Source organism: Pan troglodytes, chromosome 18, assembly GCF_028858775.2.
Source record: "Pan troglodytes isolate AG18354 chromosome 18, NHGRI_mPanTro3-v2.0_pri, whole genome shotgun sequence".
In the NCBI taxonomy this organism is placed as follows: Eukaryota; Metazoa; Chordata; class Mammalia; order Primates; family Hominidae; genus Pan; species Pan troglodytes.
In genome coordinates, this window is record NC_072416.2 from 79,258,313 (window position 1) to 79,271,682 (window position 13,370).

The window sequence follows — 13,370 nt, forward strand, 5'->3', positions numbered from 1 at the left end:
TAGCCCCAGACTGGGTTCCTTTCCACGTGTGGATCTCTTTCACTGGCTCAGTCATAAATTTTCAAAGGTGGTTTCAGCACCTCACGAAGGAATTCAAGAACAAGTCGGAAAATCGTGAAAGTACAGAGATTTACTGCAAAGTACACACTGAAGAAAGGGCGGACTCAAAAGAGGGCCACACAATGGGGCTTGGGGTTTCCATCTTTATGGGTTTCTTTGAGAAATGGAATATGCACAAAGGTTTCTGGAATAAGGTGGAGACTTCTCAGAACTGTGGTGCCACCCATTTTTACACCAAATATGGGTGTTCCCGGAATTGTCGTGGTGCCGGTGGGTGTGTGACTTAGTATGTTAATGAGTCCCCGGGTGAAGCCACACCACGTTGGGTCCAGTTGGTTTTAGCCAGCTTGACCGACACCCTGGTTTTTCAGGGTCTTAGCCCATAGCTTGTGCAGCTATTTCAACAGTTGCCTTTTGTGAGACAGAACTGCAGCCTGGAAGTTTCTATTCTCCTTCAACTGCTCTGTATCGTTCCTGTCTCAAAGACTCCCAGGGACCCCAAACAGGACCGGCAGAATCCAGAAGCTTACTTAAAAAGGAATAAAGACTTGTCCAAGTGTCAGAAGTGGCTTCTTGGTGGAGACTGGACCCAAGCCAGTCACTAATGCAGAAATATTCAAAACGCAGAGAGCTGAGGCCCAGTGTGCACGATTCCTTGTTTCATCGGCCAGCGGTGTGACCAAGGCCTTCCGAGAAAAGCCGAAGTCATCATCCCAATCCAAGAAGTCAGAAAAAAATTAGGTTCTGGGAAAAACCTCACCTTTAACACAGATTTTATGGAGTGGCCATGAGTCAGCAAAGAAATACTGTTCTGAAAAACACCTTAAGCTACACACACACCTTTAGTACTGTTACCAGAAAGGGCTCCCAATCCAGACCCCAAGAGAGGGTTTTTGGACCTCATGCAAGAAAGAATTCGAGGCGAGTCTATAAAGTGAAAGCACGTTTACTAGAGAAGTAAAGAAAAAAAAGAATGGCTTCCTCGTAGACAGAGCAGCAGTATGGCTTCTCGACTGAGTGTACTTATAGTTATTTCTTGATTATATGCTAAACAAGGGGTGGATCATTCAAGAGTTCTCCAGAAAAGGGGCAGGGATTTCCTAGAACTAAGGGTTCCTCCGCTTTTTGGACTATAGGGTAACTTCTCTGGACGTTGCCATGGCATTTGTAAACTGTCATGACGCTGGTGGGAGTTTTTTTTTTTTAACATGCTAATGCATTATAATTAGCGTATAATGAGCAGTGAGACCTACCAGAGGTCGCCATCTTGGTTTTGGTGAGTTTTGGCCGGCTTCTTTACAGCATCCTATTCTATCAGCAGGGCCTTTGTGACCTGTATCTTGTGCCAACCCTAGCTCATCCTGTGACTAAGTGAGGCAGGTGAATCACTTGAGGTCGGGAGTTCGAGACCAACCTGGCCAACATGGAGAAACCCCGTCTCTACTACAAATCCAAAATTTAGCCAGGCATGGTGGCAGGTGCCTGTAATCCCAGCTACTCAGGAGGCTGAGGCACGAGAATCACTTGAGCCTGGGAGGCAGAGGTTGCAGTGAGCCGAGATCACGCCACTGCACTCCAGCCTGGGTGACAGAGGGAGACTCTGCTTCAGAAAAAAATAGAAATAAAAAGAATGCCTAACCTCCTGGGAATGCAGCCCACCAAGTCTCAGCCTCATTTCACCCAGCCCATATTCAAAATGGAGTTGTTCTTGTTCAAACACCTGAAACAGTACCATAGGGTGCACACCATGGAGTGTGTGTGTGTTTGGGGAGCCCATACGTTGTTGCACTGAGCTTCTGCCCTACTATGAACTTAGGGTTGCCACCACATCTGTGCAGTGGCTTGCAAGGGCCGTCATGCCCACTTTCTTTTGAGCAAATCATTCGCATCTATTGAGCCTTTGCTATGTGCCTGGCACTATGCACACATCTTTTTAATCCTCTCCAAACCTCTTTCTGGCAGGTGTTACACTCATTTCATAGATGAGGCTCAGAGGTTAAGGCGCTTCCGAGGAGTGGGATCGGGGAGGCGTTTTTGTGGCTTAAGTAGCTCCTAGGTGGCAGTAGTAGACCTTGGCCTCTACACTGATTGGAAAGCAACTGTTCTTTTTTTCTTTTTTTTTTTTTTGAGACGCAGTCTAGCTCTGTCGCCCAAGCTGGAGTGCAGTGGCGTGATCTTGGCTCACTGCAACCTCTGCCTCCCGGGTTCAAGCAATTCTCCTGCTTCAGCCTCCCGAGTGGCTGGGACTACAGGACCACGTGCCACCACGCCTGGCTAATTTTTGTATTTTTAGTAGAGATGGGGTTTCACTATGTTGGCCAAGTTGGTCTCGAACTCCTGACCTCGTAATCCGCCAACCTCGGCCTTCCAAAGTGCTGGGATTACAGGCATGAACCACCGAGCCTGGCTAGCAATTGCTCTTAAGCTCTGCTCCGCTTGCCTTCGTTTGGGATGCTGACTGGATCATGCTGGTCTACCCTGCACTACAGATCTTGGCTACCTTCTCTAATGTCAAGATTTTGTTTTCTGTTGTTGTTTCATTACAAGACAGTGCAGCATCGTGCCACTTACACCCTAACATATTTATTCTCAGCTTCACTAACTCATGTGATGGGAAGAAAAAGATCACACATCAACATCAACATATGGGCTAAAAAAAGGCCCATCCACCAAAAAATATGACATGTGCTTTTCTTTTGGTGAAAATCATTGAAGACAGTCAAAATTTTTTTTCTTTTTCTACCTAGTAATCTTTGTAACCTCCTGGTTTGAGATTTTAAAGGTCATCTCATTGCCCATTGAGTATAAGCTCTGGAAAATTCCAGGTGGTCATTTCTTCCAGGTGTTTTGAGAGGGGCCCATTCATCTCTTTGAGCTGATAGACATATTTTCCTCTTATAACAATACAGTAGACTGGGTGCAGTGGCTCATGCCTGTAATCCCAGCCCTGTGGGAGGCCTAGGTAGGCAGATCACTTGAGGCCAGGAGTTCAAGACCAGCCTGGCCAACGTGGTGAAACCCCGTCTCTACAAAAAAATACAAAAATTACCCAGGCATGCTCTTGTGTGCCTGTAGTCCCAGATACTGGGAAGCCTGAGACACAAGAATCATTTGATCCTGGAAGGCAGAGGTTTCAGTGAGCTGAAATCATGCCACTGCATTCCAGCCTGGGCAACAGAGCAAGACCCTGTCTCAAACAAACAAACAAACAAAAAAACTTTTATAAACCAGTATTCCCCATATTTATTTGACCCAGAAACATTTTTGGAGGAACGACACCTGTTCTGGTTTGAATTGTGGCTCCTAAAGAGATATGTCAAAGTCCTAAGTCCCAGTTCTTCAGATGTGACCATATTGGGAAACAGGATCCCTGCAGATGTATTATAATTAGTTCAGATGAGGTCACCCTGGACTAGGGTGGGCCCCTAATTCAATATGGCTGCTGTCCTGAGAAAAGGAGAAGGAACACAGGCTCCCAGCAAGCTTCTTCCCATCTGGGAGTGACGCATCTAGAAGCCGAGGGACACCAAGGCTCGCTGGCCAACACCTAAAGCTGGAAGAGGCAAGAAGGATTCTTCCCTAGAGCCCTCAGAGGGAGCATGGCACTGCCAACATCTTTTTTCTTTCTTTTCTTTTTTTTTTTTTTTTGTGAGACGGAGTCATGCTCTGTCACCCGGGCTGGAGTACAGTGGCACCACCTAGGCTCACTGCAACCTCCGCCTCCCGGGTTCAAGGGATTCTCCTGCCTCAGCCTCCTGAGTAGCTGGGACTACAGGCGCCCGCCACCACACCTGGTTAATTTTTGTATTTTTAGTAGAGACAAGGTTTCACCCTGTTGGCCAGGCTGGTCTCGAACTCCTGGCCTCAAGTGATCCGCACGCCTCGGCCTCCCAAAGTGCTGGGATTAGAGGCGTGAGCCACCATGCCCGGCCACTGCCAACATCTTGATTGCACACTTCCAGGCTCCAGAGCTGGGACAGAACGCATTTCTGTTGTTTTAAGCCACTTGGTTTGTGATACATTGTTCTGGGAAACTAATACAGCATCCATTAGCATCTCTCAGACAGTTTGAGAAGCCCTGAACTAGAATCATTCAAAAGCAACCCCCAACGGACTAAAAAGACGAAATAATTAGTCTGTGCAGGAAATTGTTTTTTCCAAACTCCATGTAATATTTGTTTTATTTATAATAAGAGGAAATACATTTGAACAAAGAAGCTCTCATAGTATTGGCAATTTTACATATATCTCTGTTATTCTAATTTTTTTTACTTGCTGGGCTTGGTAATTCTTCAATGGACACGAAAGCTATGACCTAGAGAGACTATAGAGTCGCTGGTAAGCGTAGGCCCGAGGCCCTGGGCGTCCCCACTGGTAGATGGTGGTGTGTGGACGAACAGCTTAGACCTTGGGCAAAGCTTGTGCTGGTTGAGAGTGGCGAGTCTGGGACAGGGACCCAGGCTGCTCCCTGCTGCTTCCAGGCTCCTTTCTCTTACACTTAATGCCCAGGAAACTGAGTATTTTCATCAGCAGCAAATCTACGATCTCCCCTTCCTCTGACAGCTGCAAGAGAAAGAACCAGGCAATGCACATAGAACCATCTTCTTTGGGGGCTTTTCTTTCTAAGGGGAAATCACAGTTTTTATTTTTATTTATTTTATTTTATTTTATTTTATTGTTTGAGATGGAGTCTCGCTCTGTCGCCCAGGCTGGAGTGCAGTCGCACAATCTTGGCTCACTGCAACTTCCGCCTCCCGAGTTCAAGCGATTCTCCTGCCTCAGCCTCCCGAGTAGCTGGGATTACAGGCACCCGCCACCATGCTCAGCTAATTTTTGTATTTTTAATAGATAGAGAGTTTTAGCATGTTGGCCAGGCAGGTATCAAACTCCTGGCATCTAGTGATCCACCTGCCTCGGCCTCCCAAAGTGCTGGGATGATTACAGGCTTGAGCCATCGCATCATCCCTGGCCGAAATCACAGTTTTACTGTCCAGTTTGGTCTCAACCTAGGTTACTTCACTGTTGAGAGCTGTTTTAGGGCAGAAAGGCCTCCCTCTGGGAATGCCAAGGGTGTGTGCTCCATCCTTTATCCTCAGCGGGCTCCCTCCACCTCTCTGATGAGGATGACTGAGTTTTCACTGCCACATTTCAAATTCCCAAGCCAGCGCAGAGTAAGCCTCGGCTGGGCAGCTGAGCCTGAAGTTAAAAGCACATGGGCCCCCTTCTGAGATGAGTGTCTCCCCTTTTCCTCTAGGTCAGAGTGTTGGTGGTGGCTCCTTCTTTCGTTCTTTTTTTTTTTTTTTGAGACAGAGTCTAGCTCTGTCACCAAGGCTGGAGTGCAGTGGCTCAATCTCGGCTCACTGCAGCCTCCGTCTCCTAGATTCCAGCTATTCTCCTGCCTCAGCCTCCCGAGTAGCTGGGATTATAGGCACACACCACCACGCCCAGCTAATTTTTGTATCTTTGGTAGAGACAGGGTTTCACCATGTTGGCGGGGCTGGTCTCGAACTCCTGACCTCAGGTGATTCACCCACCTCGGCCTCCCAAAGTGCTAGGATTAGAGGCGTGAGCCTCTGGGCCTGGCCTTGTAGTTCTTTATTATTATTCCTTCTGCTTGCTCTGTTTACCTCCTGGCCTAGCCTGGTACGGGAGGAAGTTCTGGGAATGAAAAACTAAATAGATGTTTCTCTCTGGCTTTCCCACACTTCTCAACCATATACACATATTTAAGAGTGACTTAAAGCAAAGAAAGAACAACTTCTAGGAAACAGGAATGGCAGACTATAGGTACCAACGAGGCACGTTCAGTAAACTCGTCAGAAAATGCTCTCTACCACCCCAACAGAGGCTGTTAAGAACTTATGTACAGGCTGAGCACAGGGGCTTATATTTATAATCCCAGGATTTTGGGAGGCCAAGGTGAGACGATTGCTTGATCCTAGGAGTTCGAGTCCATCCTGGACAACATAGTGAGACCCCATCTCTACAGATAATTTTAAAAATCACAGCTGGAAGTGGTGGCTCACACCTGTAATCCCAGCACTTTGGGAGGCCAAGGTAGGCAGATCACCTGAGGTCAGGAGTTTGAGACCAGCCTGACCAACATGGTGAAACCCCATCTCTACTAAAAATACAAAATTAGCTGGGCATGGTGGGCACATGCCTGTAATCCCAGCTACTTGGGAGGCTGAAGCAGGAGAATTGCATGAACTCAGGTGGCAGAGGTTGCAGTGAGCCGAGATCGTGCCATTGCACTCCAGCCTGGCAACAAGAGCAAAACTCCATCACAAAAAAAAAAAAAGAAGAGTGTTTAAAAATCAGGCCAGGTGTGATGGTTCACACCTATAATTCCAGCAATGTGGGAGGCTGAGGCAGGCAGGTCACTTGAGCCCAGAAATTTGAGACCAGCCCGGCCAAAATGGGGAAACCTCATCTCTACCAAAAATACAAAAAAATTAGCCAGGTGTGGTGCAGTCCCAGCTACTGGGTCTAAGGTGGGAGGATGGCTCCAGCCCAGGAGGCCGAGGCTCCAGTAAGCCGAGATTGCACCACTGCACTCCAGCCTGGGTGACAGAGCAAGCCCCTTTCTCAAAAGCAAGCAAGCAAACAAACAAACAGAAGAATTTATGTGCAAAGGTCCTGCACATTGCTGCTGGGGATCTAAAATGGTACAGCTGCTTCAGAAAACAGTGTGGCAGGTCTTCAAACAATTAAACAGTTACTGTGTAAACCAGAAATTTCACTTCCAGGTATATGCCCAAGAGAAGCGAAAACACATGTCTATATGAAATTCTGCCCACAGAATGGTCATAGCAGCATTGTTTGTTAAAGCCAAAATACAGAAACAACCCAAATACCCATCAGCTGGGGAACGGATAAGCACATCGTTGTTTTACCCACACAGTGAAATATGACTCAGCCGTAAAAAGGAATGACGTGGATACATGCTACTACATGGATGAATCTTGAAGACATGATGCTAAATGAAATAAGCCAGACACAAAAGACCACATGTTGTCCGAGCTTATTTATATGAATATGAATTTCCAGAATAGGCAAATGCAAAGAAATAGAATATAGATTAGTGGTTGCCAGGGGCTGGAGGCATGGATATGGGAGGTGATTATTAATAGGTAGAGGGCTTCTTTGTGGTATTGAAAATGTTCTGAGCCCAGGCACGGTGGCTCACATCTGTAATCCCAGCACTTTGGGAGGCTGGCAGATCACCTGAGATCAGGAGTTTGAGACCACCCTGGCCAACATGGTAAAACCCATCCCTACTAAAAATACAAAAATTAGCTGGCTGTGGTGGTGGGCACCTGTAATCACAGCTACTCAGGATGCTGAGGCAAAAGAATCACTTGAACTTGGGAGGCGGAGGTTGCAGTGAGCCAAGATCACGCCACTGCACTCCAGCCTGGGTGAGAGATCAAGACTCTAGCTCAAAACAAAACAAAACAAAAAACAAAACAAACAAACAAAAAACAGAAAAGAAAAGAAAAAATGAAAAAGAAAATGTTCTAGGGCTGGGTGTGGTGCCTCACACCTGTAATCCTAGCACTTCGGGAAGCCAAGGTGGGTGGATTGCTTGAGCCTAGGAGTTTGAGAACAACCTGGGCCACATAGCAAAACCCCGTCTCTATTTAAAAAAAAAAAGAAGGCCGGGTGTGGTGGCTAATACCTGTAATCCCAACACTTTGGAAAACCGAGGTGGGCAAATGACAAGGTCAGAAGTTCGAGACCAGCCTGGCTAACATGGTGAAACCCCACTTCTACTAAAAATACAAAAAATTAGCCAGGCATGGTGGCGTGCTCCTGTAGTCCCAGCTGCTTAAGAGGCTGAGGCAGAAGAATCACTTAAACCTGGGAGGTGGAGGTTGTAGTGAGCCGAGATCTGCCACTGCACTCCAGCCTGGGTGATGGAGTGAGACGCTCTCAAAAAAGAAAGAAAGAAAGAAAATATTCTGGAATTAGTGACGATGTTTGCACAACTCTGTGAATATACTAAAAAACGTTTAATTGTATGATTTAAAATGGTTAATTTTATGGCACATGAAATATATCTTCATTGTTAAAAAAATAATTTATTTACAATGGACAAGTTCAATCTTCTGATAGAAGGAACCCACTCGGAGAAAGTAACTTTAATTAAAGGGGGCTACTTAATTGCATCTCCAAATTAAGGTACAGTTGGAGTACCTGGGCATCAGACCTAGCAACGCTCTCTGCTTCCTTGCTAAAATGAAAACATTTCCCCAACACTACAAAATTGTTTTTAAAATATCAAATCTTTTTGCAGAACAAAGGCATTGTGGTATAATATGAACCATATTTGATCTTTGACCTCGGTTCCCATCACAGAGCTCCTGAAACCCTTAGAATTTACTAATAATAGGAGTGTCTTTTTTTTTTTTTTTTTTTTTTTTAGACAGAGTTTTGCTTTTGTTGCCCAGGCTGCAGTGCAATGGCGCGATCTTGGCTCACTGCAACCTCCGCCTCCTGCATTCAAGCGATTCTCCTGCCTCAGCCTCCCAAGTAGCTGAGATTACAGGCATGTGGCACCATGCCCAGCTAATTTTTTTGTATTTTTAGTAGAGACGGGGTTTCTCCATGTTGGTCAGGCTGGTCTCGAACTCCCGACCTCAGGTGATCCGCCCGCCTCGGCCTCCCAAAGTGCTGGGATTACAGGCGTGAGCCACCGCGCCCGGCAATAATAGGAGTGTCTTTTGCTATTCATGATGAGCCCCCTTTCATCACATCTGAGTTTTTGCTAATGAGTGACTTAGGGCAGGCCCCTAGATAGCTTCAGGATGAGGCAGGTCACCAGAAAATCCTCGGATGGTCAAGTCTCTGATAAAAAAAAAAAAAAAAAGCCATAATGTTTACATATAACCCACACACATTCTCCTGTATACTTTAAGTCATCATCTATAAGTACCTTTTTTTTTTTCTTTTTTTTTGAGATGGAGTTTCCGCTCTTGTTGCCCAGGCTGGAGTGCAATGGCACGATCTCAGCTCACCGCAACCTCCGCCTCCCAGGTTGAAGCAATTCTCCTGCCTCAGCCTCCCGAGTAGCTGAGATTACAGGCATGCACCACTACGCCGGGCTAATTTTGTATTTTTAGTAGAGACGGGGTTTCTCCATGTTGAGGCTGGGCTCGAACTCCTGACCTCAGGTGATCAGCCCGCCTCAGCCTCCCAAAGTGCTGGGATTACAGGCTTGAGCCGCCGCACCTGGCCTATAAGTACCATTAAGTACTTATAATACTTAACACAATGTAAATGCTATATAAATAGTTGTTATACAGGTTGAGTATCCCTCATCCGAAATGCTTGGGATGACAAGTGTTTTGTGTTTCAGATTTTTTCAGATTTTGGAGAATGAATAATGAGGTATCTTGGGAATGGGACCCAAGACTAAACAGGAAATTTATTTATATTTATATACACCTTATACACATAGCCTGGAGGTAATTTCATACAATGTGTGTTTTTAATTTTTATTTATGTTTTAGAGATAGCATCTTGCTCTGTCGTGCAGGCTAGAGAGCAGTGGTGCAATCATGGCTTACTGCATCCTGGGCTCAAGCTATCCTCCCAAGTAGCCAGAAGAAGAGGCACATGCCACCAGGCCCAGCTAATTTTTGTATTTTTTGCACAGATAGGGTCTTTCTATATTGCCCAGGCTGGTCTTTAACTCCTGGCCTCAAGTGATTCTCCTGTTTCAGCTTCCCAAAGTGCTGGGATTGCAGGCGTGAGCCACTGGGCCCAGCCCAGTATATATTTTTTTATTTTAAAATTTTATTAAAAATATGAAACACTTCGTGAATTTGCACAACCTCCTTGCATAGGGGTCATGCTGATCTTCTCTGTATCATTCCGATTTTAGCATATGTGCTGCTGAAGTGAACACTGGCTCAGTATTTTCAATAATTTTGTACATGAAACAAAGTTTGTATTAAGTAGTTATGTGTGGAATTTTCCATGTGCCACCTCAGGTGAGCATGCAAACAATTTTGGATTTTGGAGCATTCTGGATTTCTGATTTTTGGATTAGGGATGCCCAGTCGGTATAAGATACCCAGTTGGTGTCTGCTGGAGAATTGCTTGGTGTGTGGAGAAAATCTCCACACATTTGGTCACAGAAGTGTTCTGTGTTAAGTGAGAGTTTAGTAGAAATAAAAATTTGTATTTCCTTTCCAAACACAGATCTGGGACACACGTTACAAGTGTACCAGAGACCATTTAGCAACAGAAGAGGGGCAGCATTCTTAGCATTCTTGAATCCTGTGGGCAATAATTTCCTGGTTTCCAGGAAAAATAACTCTTTACAATGATCCTTCAACATGATGGAGTATGTCACCTTTATGAAATCTTTTGCAATTTAGAAAAACAACAATACCAAATTGCTGCTCTTGTATAGAAATGGAAAAATTCAAAGAAGAGTGTCTTAAGGGTTTCTTTGTTAGACGTGCAGATTTTTCTTTTTTTTCTTTAGAGACAGGATCTTGCTTTGTCACCCAGGCTGGAGTGCAGTGGCATGATCACAGCTCACTGCAGGCTTCGTCTCCTGGTCTCAGGTGATCCTCCCACCTCAGCCTCCTGTGTAGCTAGGACTACAGGTGTGTGCCACCACACCCGGCTTAGGCATACAGATTGAAAGAATCTTTCAACTGGGACAGGAAGGGTGAGCTGCATAATACGTCACCCTTCACACAGTCATACCTCCAGAAGGGCAGGAAAAGAAAACAAAACAAAAACCATACATCCAAGTCAGACAGATCCAGGTTGAAATCCCACCTTTCCTACTTTCTAGCTCTATGGTTCTAGGTAAATGATTTCATCTCTGTGAGCGTTGGTTCCCTTCTCTGTACGTTGTGAATAATTATACCTACTTCAGGGAGCTGTTTTGAAGATTAAATAAAATGTGCGAAGCCTTCAGCACAACTTCGGTTGTGAAGAGAGCGCTGTGTGGGTGGTGCTGGTGGCTGTTATTAACCTGCAGTCTGTGTGCTCATATCCCTCTTCCTGCAGGCAGCCCAGCACGCTGACTCTTCCATGGGTGGGAGGTCGATCACGAGTGCCTAGCTTGTTGCCCTCCGAGCCATGACGACGTGGGTTGAGGTTTTGGAGTGTAGTATGGGTTTTCAACCTTGGCTGTTCATTAACCTGAAAATTACCCAAAGAGATGGCTGGGCGTGGTAGCTCGTGTCTGTAACCCCAGCACTTTGGGAGGCCAAGATTGGTGGATCACCTGAGGTCAGGAGTTCAAGACCAGCCTGACCAACATGGTGAAACCCCGTCTCTACTAAATACAAAAAATTAGCCAGGTGTGGTGGTGCATGCCTGTAATCCCAGCTACTTGGGAGGCTGAGGCAGGAGAATCGCTTGAACCCAGGAGGTGGAGGTTACAGTGAGCCAAGATTGTGCCATTGCACTCCAGCCTGGGCAACAAGAGCAAAAACTCTGTCTCAAGAAAAAAAAAAGTTACCCAAAGAGATTTCAAACATACCAAGGGCTGGCTCATTTTCCCAGAGATTCTGCTGGTGTTGGTCTCTGTTGGTATTAGTCTCTGTTGGTGTTGGTCTCTGTTGGTGTTGGTCTCTGTTGGTGTTGGTCTCTGTTGGTATTGGTCTCTGGCTGGGCAGCCGTTGTTTCCAAAAGGCCCCAGGTGATTCTAAGATGCACTCAGGGTGCAGGTCACTGGTGTCGCGAACAGAGTCTCACATAGGGAATCAGGAGACCCAGCTCTGGTCCCAGCCCTGCCCCTCACTTGCTTGTGATTTTGGGGAATTAATGTCCTCTGTCTATGCCTCAGTTACCCCTCCTGTTAAATGAGGGCTCTGAGCTACAATGATCTCTCAAGTTCCCTAAAGTCTAACACCGCTCCAGCCTCTTCATAGTTCAATGACTGATGAGGAACAGGCCAAAGCGACTCACCTGATAGTATTTTTGCTCCTCACTGAAGGCCACCAGGATGACAGAGATAAACAGGTTCAGCACCACAAATGTCATAAAAACGATGCAGGACCCAATGAGGAAGGAGCCAAGCACTGGTCTATAGTCCAGGACCTGTCAGAAAGAAAGCCAGGGTCATCCAGTGTCCTAGGTCCCAGTAGCCACTTCCCCTACTGGGAACCCTCAGAGGAAAAATGGTCCTCAGAGTTAGGCAGAGCCTAGAGCCTGGAAGGTCCCCTCTTCCCGGGGCTGAGAGAGCTGGGAAAGGAGAGAACGGGCAGCCCCTCACTTTCCACGGCTGCCACCTCCAAAGACGGCTGCCCTTTCTGCCCAGGGTAGGGGGTGTTTCCTTTGGGAGACCCCTGTACAGCCCTCCCCTGAGTAGCCAGCACCCAATGTTCCTCTGTGAGCAGGGGTCCCCCAAGGGCAAGCTGTGGGCTCTAGCAGGGGTGTCCACCTAGAGGAGGGGGAACACTTCTCTTTGTCCAGACTTGCCCGGTGCTTGCCAGGCCATGGGCCCAAGGGATGGCACGGGGTGGGGTGGACAGGGAGTGCTTTTTCTAATCTTCCTAGAGGCTCAGTATAGATGGCAGCACCCGTGCCCTCACCCGGTTACCTCCTCGTAGTTGAAGATTCCCAGCTGAAGGCTGATCATCGTCTCCGCCGCATCAAAGAGGGTTTTGTAGGAACGGAGTTTCCAACCAAATATTAAGTTCGACTGTCATGGAAAGAATTCTCATGAACAGGGAAGGAGGCTGCCAAGGCCCAAACAGCCTGCTGTTTCACAGTGAGGTGGGTGGTCTGTGTCAGCCACTGCCCTGGCCGGGCTGGTCAAGCTACTGTACCTACAGGGGTGTGCAAGTAGGTGTGTGTACACAACAGGTTTTTGTTTGTTTTTTTGCGAGATGGAGTCTTGCTCTGTCACCCAGGCTGGAGTACAATGGTTCGATCTGGGCTCACTGCAGCCTCCGCCTCCTGGGTTCAAGCGATTCTCCTCCCTCAGCCTCACAAGTAGCTGGGACTACAGGCACACACCACCACGTCTGGCTAATTTTTCTATTTTTCATAGAGACAGGGTTTCACCATGTTGGTCAGGCTGGCCTCGAACTCCGGATCTCAGGTGATCCACCCACCTTGGCCTCCCAAGTGATAGGATTATGGGCGTGAGCCACCGCACCCGGTCCACAACTGGTTCTATGTGGCAAGCATGTGTTCCTCTCTGTGGGTCTGTGCATGCGAGGCCACAAGTGTGTCTGTGTGAGAGTGTACACGTGTATTCCTGTGGGCATCAATATCTGCACATATGCACTTTTGTGTATGTACGTGTATATATGTGTATGTGTGTATCTATG

General features: G+C 46.8%; 1 protein-coding gene and 1 non-coding gene across 2 annotated transcripts in view; both read right to left on the reverse strand.

The window, feature by feature from the left end:
* Positions 1-4,230: 4,230 nt before the first annotated feature.
* The window catches only part of LOC454266 (polycystin-1-like protein 2), a 101,201-nt gene continuing 92,061 nt past the window's right edge, over positions 4,231-13,370 (reverse strand). The window contains 3 exon segments of the mRNA XM_054668490.2: positions 4,231-4,623; positions 12,001-12,132; positions 12,635-12,736. Coding sequence (XP_054524465.2) covers positions 4,462-4,623; positions 12,001-12,132; positions 12,635-12,736 — 396 coding nt within the window. The 3' untranslated portion in view covers positions 4,231-4,461.
* Positions 9,867-9,973, reverse strand: LOC112206000 (U6 spliceosomal RNA). Its single transcript, XR_002940126.1, has one exon. It is a non-coding gene; the product is annotated as a U6 spliceosomal RNA (small nuclear RNA).